This window comes from Monoraphidium neglectum (genome assembly GCF_000611645.1).
Source record: "Monoraphidium neglectum strain SAG 48.87 unplaced genomic scaffold scaffold00194, whole genome shotgun sequence".
Classification (NCBI taxonomy): Eukaryota; Viridiplantae; Chlorophyta; class Chlorophyceae; order Sphaeropleales; family Selenastraceae; genus Monoraphidium; species Monoraphidium neglectum.
The window spans coordinates 1-19622 of record NW_014013434.1 but is presented as its reverse complement, the minus strand read 5'-3'; the positions used below and the strand labels follow the sequence as shown (position 1 = coordinate 19622).

The 19622-nt window shown below is 62.2% G+C and overlaps 6 protein-coding genes across 6 annotated transcripts; 2 read left to right on the top strand and 4 right to left on the bottom strand.

Moving 5' to 3' along the window:
- Positions 1–54: 54 nt before the first annotated feature.
- MNEG_1848 (hypothetical protein) lies at positions 55–2736 on the bottom strand (the record flags this gene model as incomplete). The annotated part of the gene is made up of 6 exons (XM_014049675.1): positions 55–215; positions 456–924; positions 1199–1493; positions 1730–2022; positions 2250–2374; positions 2556–2736. 6 exons carry the CDS (start codon positions 2734–2736, stop codon positions 55–57), a joined length of 1524 nt encoding a protein of 507 aa, XP_013905129.1.
- A 727-nt stretch (positions 2737–3463) lies between these two features.
- Positions 3464–6710, bottom strand: MNEG_1847 (putative U3 small nucleolar RNA-interacting protein 2; the record flags this gene model as incomplete). Its single annotated transcript, XM_014049674.1, has 7 exons — positions 3464–3938; positions 4215–4377; positions 4553–4712; positions 5003–5153; positions 5504–5856; positions 6154–6287; positions 6503–6710. The coding sequence occupies 7 exons, from the start codon at positions 6708–6710 to the stop codon at positions 3464–3466; spliced, it is 1644 nt and encodes a 547-aa protein (XP_013905128.1).
- Positions 6711–8215: 1505 nt separating this feature from the next.
- On the top strand, positions 8216–8773 carry MNEG_1846 (thioredoxin-like protein; the record flags this gene model as incomplete). The annotated part of the gene is made up of 2 exons (XM_014049673.1): positions 8216–8335; positions 8534–8773. The coding sequence occupies 2 exons, from the start codon at positions 8216–8218 to the stop codon at positions 8771–8773; spliced, it is 360 nt and encodes a 119-aa protein (XP_013905127.1).
- Positions 8774–10074: 1301 nt separating this feature from the next.
- MNEG_1845 (hypothetical protein) lies at positions 10075–11114 on the bottom strand (the record flags this gene model as incomplete). The annotated part of the gene is made up of 3 exons (XM_014049672.1): positions 10075–10140; positions 10336–10798; positions 11014–11114. The coding sequence occupies 3 exons, from the start codon at positions 11112–11114 to the stop codon at positions 10075–10077; spliced, it is 630 nt and encodes a 209-aa protein (XP_013905126.1).
- A 995-nt stretch (positions 11115–12109) lies between these two features.
- On the bottom strand, positions 12110–13884 carry MNEG_1844 (thioredoxin-related transmembrane protein 1; the record flags this gene model as incomplete). The annotated part of the gene is made up of 6 exons (XM_014049671.1): positions 12110–12247; positions 12404–12544; positions 12723–12842; positions 13058–13139; positions 13313–13397; positions 13860–13884. 6 exons carry the CDS (start codon positions 13882–13884, stop codon positions 12110–12112), a joined length of 591 nt encoding a protein of 196 aa, XP_013905125.1.
- Positions 13885–14039: 155 nt separating this feature from the next.
- MNEG_1843 (transitional endoplasmic reticulum ATPase) lies at positions 14040–19424 on the top strand (the record flags this gene model as incomplete). Its single annotated transcript, XM_014049670.1, has 16 exons — positions 14040–14252; positions 14365–14496; positions 14893–15024; positions 15200–15310; positions 15548–15639; positions 15932–16093; positions 16305–16443; positions 16642–16784; positions 16924–17080; positions 17251–17346; positions 17537–17659; positions 17932–18022; positions 18211–18328; positions 18511–18611; positions 18805–19054; positions 19277–19424. Coding segments are annotated over 16 exons (2208 nt in total), but the record flags the coding sequence as incomplete, so codon positions are not given.
- Positions 19425–19622: the final 198 nt, after the last annotated feature.

Genomic DNA, 19622 nt, shown 5'->3' with positions numbered 1-19622 from the left:
TTTGCAGCGCAACCTGACTGCAGCGGCGCGCCTGGCGCGCCCGCCATGCACATCTCATGAGTCAAGCCCCCCCTGGTTTGCCTGCTGTGCCAGAATGATCAGGAGCCCCGCAACCGCCGTTGCCTGCGCGCTGCTGCCGCCACTGGCTGCGTCGTCGCCGCCGCTGCTGCTGCTGCTTCCCAGGTACTTCCGGGCCAGGTAGGCGCCAGAGGGGTCTAGAAGGGTGGACAGAAGGGTGGACAGATCAGGGGCGCCACAGAGATGGAGCGTGTGTGGCGCGCAGAGCGCGAGCTGCGTGAGGTTCTTGCGCAGCCAAACACATGCTTGTGCGTACGTGTCGGTTTGTGCGTGTGTGCCCGCGCACGCACCCGTATGCACGTGTGCAGTGTCGCCGGAATTGCTGCCTGTGAACACCCAGTTGCTTGTTGGACAACCTGCCGCAGCGGCCGCCTCACCTGTCAACAGGTGCGACACCAGCTTGGCCTTGATGCCGGCCGGTGCCAGGACAAATGTGAGCATCGCAAAAACCACCAGCTGCACGCTGCTCAGGTTTGAGCCCAGGAAGCCGCGCCAGTAGTAGGGGGGCAGCGCGAAGAAGGTCCTGAAAAAGTCGTTCGTCGCGCCCAAGTCCAGCTGAGTCAGCAGCTCCATCCCGAAGAGGTGGAACGCCGCCTGCCGCCGTCGCTCTGCAGGCCACAGCGTGGCCCACACCGCCGCCGCGGCCTCCCGCGCGCCGGCGCCGGGCGTGCGCAGCGTGGCGGCGACGGCGTCCGCGACGCCGGGCGCCTCGCGGAGGGAGCGGGAGACGCTGAAGCCCGTTGCGGGGTGCACTAGGTTGGCGGCCGCGCCGAATGCTGCTATAGCCTGGCCCTCGGCGGGCAGGGGGCCGCCTACAGGGATATAGCTCCACTCCTCCTCGTGCACCTGCAACGGTCGGCGGGCGGTCGCAATCTGCGTCAACACGCCTTGGCTGCGCCGATTATCACAGCCCAGCGCCTTCGCCACGGCAGACTGGCCGATGAGCGCAAGCCGCGCATGGCCAGGCAGTACAGAAAACCCCAGCAGTTCGAGGGAGCTGCTCTGACGCGTAAGGGCTCCACCATCTGCTGGCTCTTGCTTCCTCACGACCAGCAACCGCCTCCACCACCAGCAACTCCCTCCTCGGCTGGTTGCCGAGCCGCCGTGCCCTTGCACTCACCTTGAGCACTTTGATGCCCATCGCCGCCATCCGCCGCTGCAAGCGCCGCTTGAGTACCCTGAATGGCAGTGCTGGCCGCGCCACCAAGCAGGTCTCCTCCAGGAAGACGCGGCCCCCGCCCAGCGGCATCGCGTACAGAAACGACGGCGCCTCGCCAGCGGCGCCCCACAGGCCGTCGTTCGCGTTTGGGTGGTTGCCGCTGTCGAGGCGCGTCGCGGAGCCCTCCCAGATGCCGGTGTGGTGGCGGCGGTAGTCCATGAACAGCATCGCGCTGCTGTCATAGGCCTCCCCGTAGCTGCAAGTGCAGAGCGAGCAGGGAGCGACATTCGACATTCGAACGCACGCCAGTGTTGGCCACATGCACTCCGCTGGCGATTATGCAGCGCCCGACGGCGCCTGGACTGCGGCCGCCACAACCTCTAGTTGAAGCGCGACCCTGGACAGCACGTTCCGCCCAGGCCGTCACCCCTCGGCAGCTGCACTCCAGCTGCTCAGCCCCGCCCCTCCACTGCCTGTTGCACCCCAGCTCACCCCTCCACTTCCGCCTCGATGCCGTACGCCGTTTGGGCCGCCACCACGGGCGCCCCCTCCTCATACTTCATGAATCGCCCCGCTGCCTGCCCAGACGCGAGCGTCACCAGCCGCGCCCGTAGGGCCGCGCCGCCCGCAGTCCTGACCTCGGAAACCGCGCCGCTGCCCTCGGGCGTGTCAATGGCTGACACCTCGTCGGCGAGGTAGGTCACGCCGGCCGCGGCACAGAGCTGCAGCAGGTGCTGGCGCAGCAGGCGGCGCGAGACACGGCCATACGAGCGGCCCACGTTGACCTGCGGGCCACACACGAGGTGCATGGGGGGCTTTTGCACGTGAGCTTTAAAGATGGCTCGACAGGGCAGTGTGCAGCGGCGCGCCTCCGTCCTACTTCTGACTGCTCGTTGCATGTCTGTGTGAAACGCATCGCATTGCCCGGGGCGCTTGGCGTCAACACCACGCACTGCGCTGGCCCCCCACTTGCGCCGCCTCGCTGGCGTCGCAGCGCCACGCCCTCGCCCACCTTGTTGCCCTCCCCAAACCAGCACTGGGCGTCGGGAAACGTGACCTCAAGGGTGTGGTCCATGCCGACCGCCTTAAACTCGTCCACCCAGACGCCGTAGTTGTTCACAAACGGCTTGTCAGGGCCTGCGGAAGTTGGGCAGGGTGGGAGGGGGATGACGCAGCTTGGTAGCCTGATTGAGATGCCCGCCATGCACGACTGGATGAGCTCGTGTTTGCAAATGCGGCAAATCCATGCTGCATGCGCGTGAGAACTTCGGCAACAGGAGCCACCCATGGGCGGCGCGCATGCTGCGTTTTTCCTCACCGATCAGGCCAACGCTGAGGCCCCTCTGCGCAAGCTGTGCCGCCAGGTACAGCCCCGCAGGACCGCACCCCACCACTGCCGCGTCCACGGTGGCGCCTGGAACCAGCGGCTGCAGCTGCGAGGCTATGGTTGGCTGCTCCTTGTCTCGCTTGTTGGCCTGGTGGTAGTGATATGCAGGCATCGGACACACCGTCGCACACATTGGACAGGTCAAACCATGAGCAACGGCATCATACACACACCACTGGCAGTGCCGCTGGTCTTGATGTCAACTAGTGAGCTTCTTGCAGCTCCTGATTGCCCAACTGCTCTTGCATGCAGGCAGGCGCATTGCATGCACGCCTCGACACATGCAATGCTGCAAGCTGTCTGGACGCCAATGCAATGTCGATCCGCGCAGCAGCCAGCGACCCCACCTGAGCCTGCACAAGCTTGGATTCCTGCCCTCCCTCACGGATGCGCTGATTGCCATCCAGGGGTCCCGAAGGGGCGAGGGTGGTAGCCTGCTCGGCGCCCACGACCGCACTCAGACGGTCGCAGCAACGGCTTACACGTGATGTTGAAGGTACTCCGCATGCTATGGGACCCCAATGAGGACTCGTCACGCTGCCCTGATGGCAGCGAGCCCCGAAGCGTGAAGCCCTTTGACCTAACATGGCTGATATGAGCCTGAATACAGTGGATCCTCAAGACCTGATTCAAGTCCGGAAGTCTGCGGCCAAACGCTGTCAGATCACCGCCCGGGAGACCGACAGTCGATACCTGTTTCTGCAACAAGCAACTCGAGTAAATATTCAATTGGACCTGGGCACAGATACATTGCGGGAACTTTGAGGCTGTGGCCTGAAAATGCTGCAAGCTGTGGATGCGACACCTTGCAGTTTGGCCGGAACAGAGCAGGCGCAGCTTTACTCGTCAGCCACGACCAGGGGATGCACCAGCAGCCCGTTGCCCGCGCCCTCAACCCGGCCCCACCGCCCAAGCCGGGTCTCGTTGCCCACCGCCGCTGCCACGAAGCGCCCGCCTCGCTCAATGGCGAGCCCGTTGACAAACCCGAGGGCCGGCAGGTCCCCAACTGGCCGCAGGAACCCCGCGCCGCCGTGTTTGCTCTGCTCGACCGCCCACAGCCGTATCGCGCCGTCACCCGCGCCGCTCGCCGCCAGGTCCGAACCGCGCGCGACCGCGACGGACTGCACCCACCCGACCGCCTCTGAGTTGGCGGTCGCCCAGCTCCCCTTCGCGGGCGGCGCGGCTGGCGTCGCCGCGTGCGGCCGGCAGCTGTGGGCGCCGCGGTATATGCTGACCGGCTTCTTCTTGACCTGCGTCCACACCTGGAGGCTGCCGTCGTCCGCGCCAGACAGCCACTCTGTACCAGTGATGAACCTGCAAGGGGGGTGGCATCGGGGGAATGAGAAAGGTTGAGCACAGCTCCTCCGCGCCTCTTCTGCCGTTGGCACCGCCTTGCTTCCGGAAGGAGGGAGAGACGTTCGCACCAAGCTTATTGTGTTGCAAGGCGCTCCATTGCTGCTGAAGCAGGTCACCAGGCTATCCTGCCCAGGGGACGCGTCTCCACACACGCCCTATCAAGCCCTGCCTGCCTCTCGACCGGTGCCAAGCCATCAGCCACCTTGCAGCCCAGCCCTGCCGGCCCCCGCCCACCTGCAGCACTCCACGGATGGACGGTGCGCGCGGAAGATGAGGTGGCTCTCCTCCTGCACCTTCCACACGCGGCAGGTGTGGTCGTGGCCGCAGCTGACCACGCGCTCCTGGCGCAGGGCGTCCACGCCGTGGATTTCCGCCTGGTGGCCAAACAGGGTGTCCACTGCGGGGTCGCCGCAGTGTAAGGGGGACAAGATTACGCCTGTCGGAAGCTCACGTTGGCATGGCACACGCACGTGACGACATTGGCAGCATGCAGGAGCAGATCGGCAGGAAGTGTCGCATGCTGTGCGGTCTTGCTGAGCTGCGACTGGCTAGTGTGCGGGACAGGCGCTCACCGTATGCGCCGTCGTCCACCGACCAGACCTTGATGGTGCGGTCAAAGCTGGAGCTGAAAAGGGTGTGGCTGCCGTCCTTGAAGGCCAGGCCGCTGATGATGTCGCGGTGGCCGGGGTAAGACGCCACATGCAGCCCCGCGGCCGCGTCAAACAAATGGACCTATGTGAGCGCAGGTGTGTGAAGCGCGAGGTGCCCGTCTGTGTAGCGCACATATGTATGTGTGTTTTTTTTTGGGGGGGGGGCCAGCAGGCTCGGGCCTAGAGAAGCCGAAATGACAGCCACAAAATATCATGCTTGATAAACGCAGTGCGCAAGCGCTGGGAGATTTTTGTAAAGCAGCCCGCAGTGACGGAAGTATGACCGCCCGTTCGAGCCTCCACAACATGCAGCCCGCTGTCCAAATGCTGCCTCTCCCCCAAAACACCACCCTCTTGCCCGCCCTTGCCCACCTTGCGGTCGCCGCCCCCGACTGCCAGGAAGCGACCGTCGCTGGACAGCGCCGCTGCGTACAGCGCCCGCAGCACACCCTGCCCGCCGCTGCGCCGCTGCACCCATTCAGCCGCCTCGGGCTGCAGCGGCTGCGGCTGGTTGCCGCCGGGCCTGGACATGCCGGAGGCAAAAGTGCAAAGAGGTCAGACGGGGGGGAATAGCAGGTGCAATGGGCGGCTGTTGCTACACTGACTGCTGGGCGGGCAATCTTACAAGGACCCTAATGCTGTGGCCCTGCCATGGCCACTTGAACAGCACTGCATAAGCCTAGGTGGATGTGGCGTGGTGCACCGCCCAAACACCGCCTGTGTCCTAGTGTTCCTCACCCCGGTCATGCGCCTGGCACGCCGCGGCACAGCCGTGCTGGCCGGTCCACTCCGTGCAGTCCCCCTTCGTCCCCTCCTCCATCGCACCCTTCCCCTCCCTGCTTGGCCTTCCCTTGCAGCCGAGACGCGCCTCACCTCATCAGCTGCACCTTGCGCATCGCCTCCACATCCCACTTGTAAATGGCCCCGTCCTTGCCCACCGTGAACGCCGTCGCCCCGTCCTGCGACAGCGCCAGCGCTGTCGCCGACGATCGGTGCGCCGCCGCGAAGCGCCCCGCGCCGTAAGGCAGCGCCGCGCCGTTGCCGAGGCCCGCCGCCGCCCCCGCCGCCGCTGCCGCCGCCAAGGAGTCCGCTGCTGCCGCTGCCTCTGCTTCGTCTTCGGCGTCGCTGCCGCTCTCAGAGTCACAGTCTTCCACGCGCGGTGCGGGGCGCGTCTGGTCGGGGATGCTAATGCGGTTGGCCAGGATGCGCTGGAGGCGGCCCTGGGCCTGCCGGGGGCAAGGGTGCAAGGGCACAAGGGCACCAGGGTGCAACACACAGGCAGAGGGTCAACCGGCGATCGCTCAATTACAAGAGCGCGGGTCCCAAGTGAGTTCCTCCCAGCGTTCGTGCCAGCTGGTGATCAGGAGGCGGCTGGGGCCACCTCCCAGGGCTGCAGCTGCAGCCGCTCAGCTAAAGCGTGAGTGCGGCGAGACCCTGGCCTCCCCACCTTTGGGGACGAGACCGGGTCCAAGAGCAAGAGCACGGCCAGGAGCAAGAGCACGTGCCTGTTTGCCCGCACCCACCTCTGCCGCGTCTTGCTGCAGGCGCTCCGCCAGCCTGTCCCGGCCGCCCGTCACGCCGCGGCGCTCCTCATCGTCCTCTTCGCCCTCCCCGCCCTCGTCGTCGTCCTCCCGCATCTGATCGAGGTAGGCGCGTGCTGCAGGGCAGAGCGTGGGGCAGGGTGTCGACACTCAGAAAAGCAACAAGGTTGCGAGCGGCATGGCGCCAAAGTACAACACAGATGCCAGGCATGCGGTCAGGATGATGCCCAGAATAAACAGCAGCTGTTCAGGCCTCAGCATTCACAACACTCGGTGGCCCGCGCTTGAGCGTTGCTGTGCCCAGCCACTGCACGGACGCAAACCAACTCACCAAGCCGCAGGCGCTTCTCCTCCGCCGTCTCGTGCACCTGTTCATCCTCACTCTCCTCTGCCTGTTGCTGCTGCTGCTGCTTCTGCTTTTCGTCATCTCCTAGCAGGAAGAATCCCGCATCCTCGCCGTCTGCATCTGCCGCACCCCCCTTGCGTGGCTTCTTGCGGCCGCCCCCCTTGTCAACAGGCCGCTTCACGCGCTTCGACATCGAGCTTGGATACGCTTGCGTAAATTCAACGAGCTGGATTCAAGCGAGGACGGCCGCCGTCGTCGCCGGCAAAAACTCGCAACGATCTAAGGCGGCTCGGAGGGCTAAATACGCAGCAAAAGAGTGTCAGAATATACACACAATGAGCGAGCCTCGGGTTACGGGGCTTGGTGTCACTTGCCCTTGTAACCGGAGCACTGCTCTGCTGCTGCTGCTGCTGTCGTCACGAGGCTGTCGTCCATGAGTCCACCTCCAAAGGCTGCACCCCAGCAATCCTGTAAATGTGGTCGCCATGCACACGCATGCGTGGAGCTGCACACTTATCGTATTGTAAGCCGATGGTAAGTACAATTGGCACCCTGACTTGTGACAGTGAGGCGTGCAGGGAAGCAGAGCTTGTGCAGCGAGGACTGCTGGTGGTGCCGCCCGTCTTTATCCCTGTTCTTGGACCCTCTGCATACGGTAGCAGATGGATCCTTGTAGTCGGTCAACAAAATCGTGTCGATGATTTGCCAGGCGGCATGCTCACAAAGGCAAGGATCACTTTCTGGTCCGGCTCTTAACAATGTTTTTGCAACATGCAAGATGAAGGCTTTCCCTTGCAGCTATCGGCCATGATGATTCCGTAGCGCGATGCAGTGGGTCGGCTATGAAGCGGCATGGGAGACGGCACTGATTAACATTACTGTATGCACCCCACTGGCAAAGTCCACGCACAGTATGTCGATGCACAAGCGGCCACCGTCCATACACAAGCTATGATATCTCCCCCAGAATTCAAACTTACATTCACGTATGCACCGTCCAATTTCAGCGCCGTACGCCTGAGTCACACCTGCATCCACATCAGCAATGCTCATGATGCGAGCTGCCGCACCACCAAGTTTAACACATGCGTTCCATCCCAATACACGTGCACCCTAATACCATGGCTGTTCAAATAACTAGAAGCCTGCAAAGGCCTGCCAGCTTGTTTGGGGGCCAAGCCGTTCTCGGCCCGCGTCCTAGGAGCAGCTGTAGGAGCGCCATGACTGTACACACGCCCGTAGAAGAGCAGAGTGATGCGCTGAAACACCTACTTGACGCGCAGAAGAGGTGGGGCGAGACTCATCTACAGAGACACAGCGACGGGACCTGGTGGCCGGCATTTTGATTTGGCGTACCAACGGCTGTACTGATCAAGCTTGCCTTACGCAGGCGTATGCAGCGGCGCCAGGACATGGCGCGCACCCGTGCAGAGGCCGCAGAGGCCCAGAAGTCAGGTGCTGTGCCTTGGTGAGCTCCTGCTTCCCACTGTGCGCCACTGATGGTGCTGCGTTAGAGCGGTGCAACAGGAGGTGGCAGGTGAAAATGACCGCATTGTCCTTCAATGAGGGATCTGCGTCGCAGTGCGCCGTAAACATCACTCGACGGCACTCTGTCAAGCTGACGCTTGTCAAACCTGCTCGCCGCGCACTGTGGTGCGCCCACTTCGCGGCAGGTGGGAGGTTGACACCCCGGACAATATGGCGCTGGTCGGCACCACAAAGCAGCTGGATGACGCAATCCAGGAAGGCTGCGCCGCGGGCAAGCTGGTCGTCGTCAATTTCTTCAGCCCTGACTGCTACGGCTGCAAGAGCCTGCAGGTGGCTGGCCTGGCATGACGCACCCTGATGACGCGTTTGACTTTGCTAGAGGTACCCTGTTGTGGCTATTCCGATGCGCGCAGGCACAGACAAGTCTGCAGGGGCGGGCACCCTGCTGGTGCGCTCGCACTCTCATCTTGCATCGCGCCTGCGCACCCAACCGCCCTCCGCCCGCCTTGGCGCCGCGCCGCGCCGCAGCCGAAGCTGCGCCAGTTGGCGCGCGAGCGCGAGGCGTCGGCGCTGTTTCTCAAGGTGGACGGCTCCGCGGACGGCCTGCGTGAATACTGCGAGGCCCAGGGCGTCACCAAGATACCCTTCTTCCATTTTTACAGGGATGGGGCCAGGGTGGCCGAGCTCACGGCCAACATGCAGCCCGAGAAGCTGCGGCTGCTGCGCGACACGCTTGAGGCGCACGGCGCGGGCGCCGCGTTGCGGTGACAGCAGGCCGCCAGGGCCTGCCGTTTTGTTGCAAGGCCCGCCGTGACACCACGCTTCCGTTGATGGCCAAATAGGCCGCGTGTGCGCACACATCGCTCCCAAAAACTCATGTCTCACACAACGTCACAATTTGCGGCGGTCCTGAAGTGAAGGGGGCTAAGCCGCTGCCGGACTGATATGAGGTCGTGCCTGGGCGTTTCTGGCAGCCCGACTGGCGTGCCCGCGCACGGCTTTGACCCCAGCTCGTATGTGTGCTGATAGCTATTGAGTTTGTCCTTCTCACCGCAATCGTGTCTTGCGCCTGTGTACATTCGCAGTGTGGGCAGGAGCCGCAGCCTGGGATTGTGTGGTGTCGCTCGGGGGTTAAAAATCCTGCTGTGGACCCGTGCTGTTGTCGCCCCCACAGCTCAAGGAGGCTGTTTTGTGTGTCATGCCGTGTATGCTGCGCACGTGGTGTTGGCGGTGGAATGCCGCATGTGGCATCAGTGTATTGCTTGTTCTTACAGCCATGGAAGGCACCGTGTGTGGTGAACATGGACGCCCATATCGCCTCTGTTCATACACACCGGCCCGCACACTCAATTCCATGTGGCAGGGGACCCTCTGACGCATCCCTACTAGCCATCCCATGCGTACGTGCGCGTGGGCTGGAAGGGCTGCTGCAGGAGCGTGCTCTTTTTTTGGAGATTTGCTGTATAAGACCCGACTTGGTTCACGCTTTGATGACATTGTGACCGCCAGCGGCTTGGCCATGCGCAGTACGCTTGCAATGGCTGGAAAGCTTTGTTGTTGGTTTTACTGGTGTTGATGCTTGCCCCTCTACTGCTGGCCCCGTGGCAGCGCAGTGGGCGGCAGGACCCCCTTCTGTCAATCAAATGTAATATGAGCGACAAAATTTGCATGAAAGCAAGGGTGAAAATGGTGTGCCTCCACAAAGTGGTGGATGCACGAGATGGATTATTTTCATTCGGTTCTGGTCATCTGTAGCAACTTCATGCAACTCACCCAACTCTGCACCAGCGATGCAGGGAAGGTCAACTTCAAAGCGCGCTCCCTAAAACAGCGCGTGCCATCCCCAAAAAAAGTTTGCAGCCCTGCCTGCAGATCAAAAATGCACACACCACCCCGGCAACCATCTCGCCTGTGCGACCCAGTCAGCAGCGTGGTCGATGCTGGCAAAGTTCACATCAGCAGAACGGCAGCAGCATCATGTTGGCAACTGCCACGCTACGTCGCACCAGGCAGCCAGCCGTGCCCCGGCACGCCTGGCGGGATGCGCCTGGGGTGGCTGCGAGGCGTAGTCATGCACGCTCGCCCTTGGCGGACTTTGGGCCCTTGGATGACGTGGAGGAGCGCGGCGAGGAGCCCTGCAGCAAGTGTCGCAACAGGAAAAAGCGCATTCCTGTTGATGCTGTGGCGTGTTCAAGCCATGAGCATTGTCCAACACCGAACACACTGGGTGTTGGTGAAGTTGGTTCAGTTGTACAGAGAATTTGCACTCGGGCATTCGATGCCCTTGCAATCGTGACCATTCCTTCGCTGTGCAGGTCACGATGCCGCACCTCGGACTTGCTCCTCAACGCCTCGGCTTGAGCAGAGCCAGCCGCTGCAGACGAGGTGGAGGAGGCCGCAGCCGCCGCCTTGGCCGCGGCCATTATAACATCCTCATCCATCGATGCTGCAGCCACAGCCAGCACCTCCGCGGCTGCCGCCAACGCCACGGCCGCTTTGACTTCCTGCTCCGCAATGGTTGCTGTGGGCGAGTCCTTGACCTCAGCAGCGGGCGCGGCCTCCACTGCCGCGATGGGTTCCGCCCCTGCCTCCGCGCTGGGCGCGGCGACCTGTGCCGGTGTTGCAACTGCCGGCCGCAGCAGCTCGTGCGTACCCTCCCAGCCGTCCTTGACAACAACAGGGCCGGCGGGCACGGTGGTCAGGTCAATAGAGAGGTTCTCGCAGGGCTGCCACACGACGACCTCGCCGCTGGCGGGGGCGCGGATAATGTACTTGTACTCAACGGCGGTGCTGCTGCCCAGGTGGGGGACAGGGGGCCGGCGTGCGTCGGAGAACTAGACTGGGTGAGTTGATCAAGCGGGCTGGAACGTGCCCTGTGCTTGCTCATGCTTGCGTGTGTTATGCAGCGCTTTTCTCTCTCTGTGTGTGTGGGTGTGCACGCGCACACGCATGTGCATGTTTGCATGTGCATGCGTGCCATATAACTGTTGGCAGTCTATTAAACGTACCCCACGGCCAGCTCTGCCTCGGCGGTCCAAACGTCGCCCTCCGTCCAAGTCATTGGGATTGCAGCTGCCGCGTCCCACTTGCCTGGTGCGCGGGCGGCCATTGGGGTGACGGGTGACAGCAGCGAAGGGAGTGGCACTTGAGGTGGTAAGCCCCTCTTCTCGTCGTAATTCACAACACAGGTGAACAAAGCGCCCGTTGCAAACGCTCACCGACACCAGCAGTCGCGCGCCAAGCACAGGACCCAGCCGGCACAGTGCGCCGACCCACCCAGAGCTTCTGAAGATCCAATCACTGCAAGCTCCTGCCCAAACTCAACGCGCTTGGGCAGTGTAAACTTGACTTTGGCCGCCTGAGCGCAGACAGAAACCGCGCGCACGCGCACAGGCGCTGCCGCTGCCGCCGGGGCGGGCATGCGCGCCATGCGCAGGGGCCCATGTAACATTTCTGATCTCATGTGTCCCGGCTGGTGGAAACTCCGGTACTGTCTGGAATGGATCTCGCCCGCGCCGTGCCAAATCTCTCGTGACTCCTTTTGCAAGTCGCGTTAGGATCAATTCGTCAAAGAGAACGTGTCGGTGAATCGTGACGATAGTTCTTGAGTCACAAGCTCTCGCTGGGATGGCAGGGGATGCCAGTAATAATCTCCGGCAACACGAGGCTGTCGAGCGAGCTCACGGCCGTTGAAATCAGCTCGCGATAACAGATGACACACTGAACGACAGCCTGACGAGCATTGGCAAGACACGCGTTGGCGACACACGCTGTCATTTGGCACACTGGTCAACGTTTCACACATGCGCCGACGGATGGCAAACGTTGCTGTGGATTCAGGTATCACAGACCTGGCATCATACACCCGCAGCGACGGCAGACCTTGGCGAATTTACTGCATGAACGATTGTGATAACAGTGTGCCGTAACGTGCGTTGCAGCAGCCGCAACTTGAGCAGGTGCGCAATGAGAGATTGTAATTGCGAGATCCGCATGGCATGCCGTGCTGCAGGAAAAAGATACGAGCAGTGACATGTTGAAGGGCGCAATCAAGGAAACTCTCGCTTGGGCGGCCTTCGCGCCGTCAAAACCAGGCATCGCACATCACTCATAGTGTTGGTGCGCCAGGTGCGGCTGCCGTGTGTACATCACGTCCAGGATGCAAATGCCCAAGCCCCCAAGAGCGAGGGGCACCAGCAGCAGCCCGGAGATGATGGTCATGTCGCTGAAGCCCTTGTCCTCCTGGCGTGGCGTTGGATGGCATGTCTCATAAATGAAGAGTTGCCTGGCCCAAGTGCGCACACGTGTGGTGCTCATGCTTGCCATAGGTAGGCAGGCCCTCCCTGACGGGTCCCTGCTGCAAGCTTGGGCCCCGTGCACCACACACAAATGTCCTACCCGTAAATGTGTGTAGGCCCGCTTGGCGAGCGCTGGGAAGGAGTGCAGCGCGCCCATGACACGACCGAATGCACTGACGGGGCTCTTGTGGAAGGGCATTGGCTGCGCCGACTTGAAACCGGTGAGGGCAAACTCCTTCAACTGCAAAGGTCAAGGTGGTGGTTTTGGACATGCTTGAGGACACATGCAAGGTTGGTGAATTGTTCAAACGTCAAATATCGGTCTATATGCCCATTGCAGGAGGGAACGAGTGCCTGGCAAGCCCCCTCTGCTTATCAATTGCCGTGTGACGCTGCAGCGGCCCCCCCCTCCACCGCACCGATTGGAAGCTGCGAGCGCCGTCGTACTGCCAGGACTTTCCCTCCCTCAGCAGGTATATTGATGGGTACGCCTCAACGCCAAAACGCATCAGCAGCACCTTGTTTTTCGTGCCATCCACCTGCGCAGGTGCCAGGCAAGCAGCACCACAGGCGAAGTGAATTGTGTAGCAACTGTGGTCAAGAGCCGCAAGGCCAGCACCGTGGCTGTAAATTGCATGTTGACAAAAGGGAGGCACACCAGTTACCAACGCTGTAATGACTGCTGCTGAATATTGCTTCTCCCGCCCAAGGGGGCGGGAGAGGACGAGGGGGGGCAAAGCTGTGTAGCACGCACCTTGGCCACTGAGACGCCCAGCGGCTTGAGCTCATCAGCCAACTGGCGCCACGTAGGCTCGAGTCGTTGGCAGTGCGAGCACCTGTGCATGGGGTCAGCACCAGACAATCGCAGTGGGCCGAGCGCGTGTGATGGTTGTGGGGTGAAGCCGACACCCAACCCTTTGCTGACTCATTTTCACGACTGCCTGCCTTGCATCCAACCCTCAAGCCCCCAAACTCTTAAGGTAACCGCCCAAACAACAAGGGTGCTCACCACGGTGCGTAGATGTCCACGAACCATGCCCCACTGCGTGTGAGGCTGTCAAAGTTGTCGTCCCGCAGCTCAACCACCTTGCCCGCTGTGCCGGCACAGCAGGCCAAGAGCAGCAGCAGCGTGCCTGCTACCGCACTGCACCGGCATCGCATCATGTGCTGGCTCGGCCACTCCGTAGAGCGCCGCCCGCCTTGTGGTCCAACCACCTCAACGGGGTGTGCCGCACAATCCAGCCGCTCTGTGCTTCTGGTGCAGTAAGCGCAGGGGCCCTGTTCGCCGCGGGACCTGCTCTACGACTTGTCTGGGTCCCGCTTTTGAAACCAGCTGCACCTTTATAAATTGCGACTGCACTGCAACAAGGAAGCTGTGCGGGACAGCGTGGCACTTTACACCGTCCCAAGATCTCGGGCACGAAGCAGCTAGGCTGACACGTGAGAGCGAACGAATGGTGTTCGCATATCAGCGGCTAAACCATGCGGAGTTGAAACACGCCCCCAAAGCTCTCTTCATGCATCGGGTGAGTGTGGGATGTGCACCTGCTGCTGACCTTCTGCGGTCAGTTCACCGCTCATCACTCTGATCGCCTCGCGGTATACGAACACTTACACCTGCTGTGCCATATCATATCATTTGCATTCGTGTATCTCGCTACCTGTCTTCAAGCACCGCTTCTCGAGAGAGCAGTTTGTGATCTGGGCACCGCTGCGCCTCTCACGCACGCAGCAGAATGGCCGACGAGGCTGGTCCGTCCGACCCTCATGCGGTTGTCAGCGATCCCTCGAAGAAGAAGGACTTCAGCACGGCGATCCTGGAGCGCAAGAAGTCCCCGAACAGGCTGGTGGTCGACGAGGCCGTGAATGATGACAACTCCGTGGTGGCGCTGCACCCCACGACCATGGAGAAGCTTCAGCTGTTCCGCGGCGACACCGTGCTGCTCAAGGTGGGCCTGAGGCGCGCCTTACGTGGTTGCTTTTCTCGCTAGACAGTAGGTCCATTATCTTGTATGCGTGTGTATCCAAACGGGGCCTCAACTATGATCCCTGGGCGTGCAGGGCAAGAAGCGCCGTGACACGGTCTGCATCGTGCTGGCCGACGAGACTGTCGACGAGACAAAGATCAGGATCAACAAGGTCGTGAGGAAGAACCTGCGCGTGCGCCTGGGCGACATTGTGTCGGTGCACCAGGTGCGCTCTTGCATGGGGCGGAATGTCTCGTGTTTCACCGGCAAGCAGTCGTACGCGCCCGTGCAGCCTGCTGCGCACGCGCATGGTTGCGAGGAGTGCATGCAAGGCGTGCGCTGGAGGCCATCATGCGCACATGCCACCTGACTGCATGCTATGGAGCGTTCTTGGCTTGCCGCAAAGCACTTGGCACTGGTGGCTTGGTCTGGGCTGCGGGCAGGCATAGATAACGCTGGGCTGCAAGCAGCAGCACGCGCTGCAAATCCGAGACAGGCGCGCCAGCCTTCCCCTCCAGCCATGCCTGCCACAACACCTTTCCTCAGGCATGCCCACGCATGCATTTAACCATTCTTGCATGCTGCACGTGCCATTGCTGCTATGTCGCTGCCATTCACCCAGTGCACGGACGTCAAGTACGGCAAGCGCGTGCATGTGCTGCCCATCGACGACACGATTGAGGGCATCACTGGCAACCTGTTTGACTCCTTCCTTAAGCCCTACTTTCTGGAGGCCTACAGGCCCGTGCGCAAGGTACGGGGTTGGGAGGGCTCGGGTGGACCACATTTGCGTCCTTGCTGTGGCAGTTCGGGCTAGGCCTCTTGGCAGAAGGAAAGCTCTTGCATTGCTTCGAACTCGCATGGGCAGGAGTGCATGCATTTCCCATGTTATCCTGTTGAACCAGGCCGCCTGCCATTGTTTTTTCCAGGGGGACACCTTCCTGGCGCGCGGCGGCATGCGGTCAGTCGAGTTCAAGGTGGTGGAGACCGACCCCGGGGAGTACTGCATTGTGGCCCCTGACACAGAGATCTTCTGCGAGGTGGGAGCCAGGGTGGTGCAAGCTCTCATAGGGGATGGTGTTGCAGCGGCATTGAGGGAGTGGGCTTGGGTGTTGGGACCTTGGGCGCAGGCAGCCGATAGCAGGTTTGGAACGACGAGGTGGATGAAGCTGGCTATCATGCCAATGTTGTGGGGGTTATCAGCTGTGTCGTGGGCAATGCAGCACGCAGCTGCTGAACGCCATCATCCCAATGGGCTGGCACACCCCCTTCTCCAGGGCGAGCCCATCAAGCGTGAGGACGAGGAGAAGCTGGATGAGGTTGGCTATGACGATGTTGGTGGTGTGCGCAAGCAGATGGCGCAGATCAGGTGGGCACGGGGTGTGCGTGGCTAGTTGGCATGGGGCACCGAGAGGCCGCCCAGTGGAGTCGTCGGCATAGGGTTCGGAAAAAGCATTAGGGTGCAACGGCCGTTATTTCGGGGTCAAAATACGTAGGCTCAAGGCAGCTACAAGTTTTGGGTAAACTATGCTTACGCAGCACATCTGGGTTTGATCAGCACTTTGTTTTGTTCGCCAGGTGATTGTAGGGGACTGACAGTGCACAAGGACTGTGGCCCATCTGACCTACACTCCACTTTTCGCCCTGCCCCTCGTGTTCAGAGAGCTGGTGGAGCTGCCGCTGCGCCACCCCATGCTGTTCAAGACCATCGGCGTGAAGCCCCCCAAGGGCATCCTGCTGTACGGGCCCCCCGGCAGCGGCAAGACGCTCATCGCGCGTGCTGTCGCCAACGAGACCGGTGCCTTCTTCGTCATCGTCAATGGGTGAGTGTTGCGCACAGTCCTGTACATTGGGGGCAGTACTGGCAGTAGCTAGGGACTTCAGTTTGCTGCTCTGCTGTAAGTGCACTCAGCAAGGCACGGATTGGGCTTGCTCTTGCGGCTGCTGAGCTGTCAGCCACATGCATCTCCAAAGTCCTGGGGCGTCACAGCTCGCATCGGAACCCTGCCGTGTTGCTGGTGCCCCGCCCGCCAGCCCCGAGATCATGTCCAAGCTGGCGGGCGAGTCCGAGTCCAACCTGCGCAAGGTGTTCCAGGAGGCCGAGAAGAACGCGCCCTCCATCATCTTCATTGACGAGATTGACTCCATCGCCCCCAAGCGCGACAAGACTCAGGTGAAACGGCTTGTGGTATGGGCGCGAGATCACCTATCTTGAAATCAGCACTGCTTAGAGGAGCTAAAACCGGGCAAGTAGCGCTGCATGGCAGCGCCTGCATCCTGTGACTGAAGGGTCTTTGGCGGCAGTGTGCTGGCATGCAGCTCATGCTTCCTTCTCTTGTACGGCGTGTGTGTTGTGCCTTCCGCACCGCAGGGCGAGGTGGAGCGCCGCATCGTGTCGCAGCTGCTGACGCTGATGGACGGCCTCAAGAGCCGCAGCCACGTCATCGTCATCGCGGCCACCAACCGCCCCAACACCATTGACGCCGCGCTGCGCCGCTTCGGCCGCTTTGACAGGTGCGGTCCCGCTTGACCCCTGTCGCATTGATTGCCTCTATTCACCTTTTGCAGCCTGCATTCTCCCACTAACGTCACACAGCCTGCTTTCTGCCCCGATCTGCTCCCTCAACCCCAATCTCACCCACCCCAAACCCAGGGAGATCGACATTGGGGTGCCCGACGAGACTGGCCGCCTGGAGGTGCTGCGCATTCACACCAAGAACATGAAGCTGGCCGACGAGGTGGACCTGGAGGCCATCGCCCGCGACACGCACGGATACGTCGGCGCAGACCTGGCGGCCCTGTGCACTGAGGTGGGCTGAGCCGTGTGCACCCACCTTGGCACTGCCAGCTCCCTGCTGGGGGCTGCTTGGCTGCCTGCTGGTGATGGCGTTGGGAGTTTTGCATCACTGCTGGCCAGCTGTGGCATCACCAGCAACTCACGCGCGCATGCGCCACCTCTGCCACTCAACCACACCCGCAGGCCGCGCTGCAGTGCATCCGCGAGAAGATGGACGTGATCGACCTCGAGGATGACAACATCGACGCAGAGGTCCTGGCGTCCATGGCCGTCACGCAGGTGCGCAGCACCCCAGCACCCTCACCATCCGTGCTCTGGGGGTGGACTCCCACCCACACACGCAGCAGTACTATTGGCGGCCTGCCCCCTTGGTAGTTGTGCCGCGGCTGGCGAAACGCTGTTGTTTCCAGCGTGCCGACGCCTTTCCCCCTCATTGCGGTTGCACTCCCTCGCCTTCGCACCTCCCCAGGACCACTTCAAGACTGCTCTGGGCATGTCGAACCCCAGCGCGCTGCGCGAGACGGTGGTGGAGGTGCCCAACACCACGTGGGAGGACATCGGCGGCCTGGAGGGCGTCAAGCGGGAGCTGCAGGTGCGGGCGCGCTGGTGGGAGGATAGTCTGGTTGGGTGCGGGGGATGGCGTCCTTGCCTTGGGTGCTTGAGGCAGGAGGGGCACGCTTGGGCGCAGCGCAGCGCCGCTTGCCAAGGTATGCCAAGCTCGTCCTAGCTGCGTCTCTGCATGGCAGCATCTTTGCTGGGCGCTGCTTCGAGACGCTCAGCTTGCCTGTGCTGACGTTGCCACACCCCTCCTGCCGCCCTCGTTGCCTGGCACACACATTCCTTTCCGCCGCCGTGCCCTTGCAGGAGCTCATCCAATACCCGGTGGAGCACCCCGAGAAGTTTGAGAAGTTCGGCATGGCGCCCTCCAAGGGTGTGCTCTTCTATGGCCCACCCGGTGAGCTGCCAACCGCCGGCGCGGTTGTACTTAGGGCGGCAGCTCACTTTTGCTAGCCTGCCTGTGGGGCGTGCTTTTAGGCTAGGATTTTGGTCACATTCATGCGACGGACGCTTTCCTGCTGGCACCCGCAACGCCTGTGCGTCATCTTTGTGCCCACTCGCCTCTCATACCGACCCGTCTGCCAGGCTGTGGGAAGACGCTGCTGGCCAAGGCCATCGCCAACGAGTGCCAGGCCAACTTCATCAGCATCAAGGGCCCCGAGCTGCTTACGATGTGGTTCGGCGAGTCCGAGGCCAACGTCAGGTGGGCGCGCCGCGCTGCCCATAGGATGCATGGCTCTGGAAGGTCAAGAATGGGGGGAACGCCGGGCTTGCTGATATCGGCTGAGCCGTTTTGCCACTGTCCACCCCTGCAACATCGATCGCCTTGCCTTGGATTGTCTTGTGTGTTGACCCTTGGACTCACCGCCGCCTTGATCACCCCAGGGAGATCTTTGACAAGGCCCGCGGCAGCGCCCCCTGCGTCCTCTTCTTTGACGAGCTGGACTCCATTGCAGTGCAGCGCGGCAGCAGCAGCGGCGACGCTGGTGAGGCACAATTGCGCCAGGCCCTGCTGGGACTGTCGCAGTGCAAGGCGTGTGATGTGGTCTGCCACGGCTTGGCGTGCCCTGATGTGTGAGCATGGTCATATTTCCCAACCCGTCAGCTGGGCCCCCGCTGCTAGGCGCCCCTTGCTGCTCCCTGCTCACACCCTGGCCAAAACCCCCAACCCCGACCCAGGCGGCGCGGCCGACCGCGTGCTGAACCAGCTGCTGACCGAGATGGACGGCATGAACAGCAAGAAGACGGTGTTCATCATCGGCGCGACCAACCGCCCCGACATCATCGACCCCGCGCTGCTGCGCCCCGGCCGCCTGGACCAGCTCATCTACATCCCGCTGCCGGACGACAAGAGCCGCGCGCAGATCTTCAAGAGCGTGCTGCGCAAGAGCCCCATCGCGCCGGACGTCGAGTTCGACACCCTCGTCAGGTGCGGGGCTGCGCGACGGCCCCGCTGTCGGGGGCCTGGGAGCACGGCAAGTTTTTTTGCATAAGCAAAGCTTCAAGTGGTGCTGTTGAGGCCCCCTGCATACCCGGTTGTCACCAGCACCTGTCACTCCCCCTCCTTTGCGTCAACGCACAGCCTTCCTCCAAGCCGCACGCACGCCACGACTGCCCTCCCCGCGCCCCCCATCCCCTCCCGTCCCCGCAGGTTCACCCATGGCTTCTCGGGCGCCGACATCACCGAGATCTGCCAGCGCGCCTGCAAGACCGCCATCCGGGAGAACATTGAGAAGGACCTGGAGCGCGCCAGGCGGCGGGCGGAGAACCCCGACCTCATGGAGGACGACGTCGACGAGGTGGGGGCCTCGCCTGAGGAGGTTTCGCAGGGCTTGCGGCGGGGGGCCGGGCAAACCAACGTGCACCCGAGAAATTGCGTCTTTTTTTTGTGGCGTTGCAACCCGAGCAGAGTGCCTGGCTGTGCATGCGTTTGCGGCACGGCAGGGTCATTGTCTGTGGTTACGCGTCCGCTGCACCACTGCCATTGATCCCCCCCC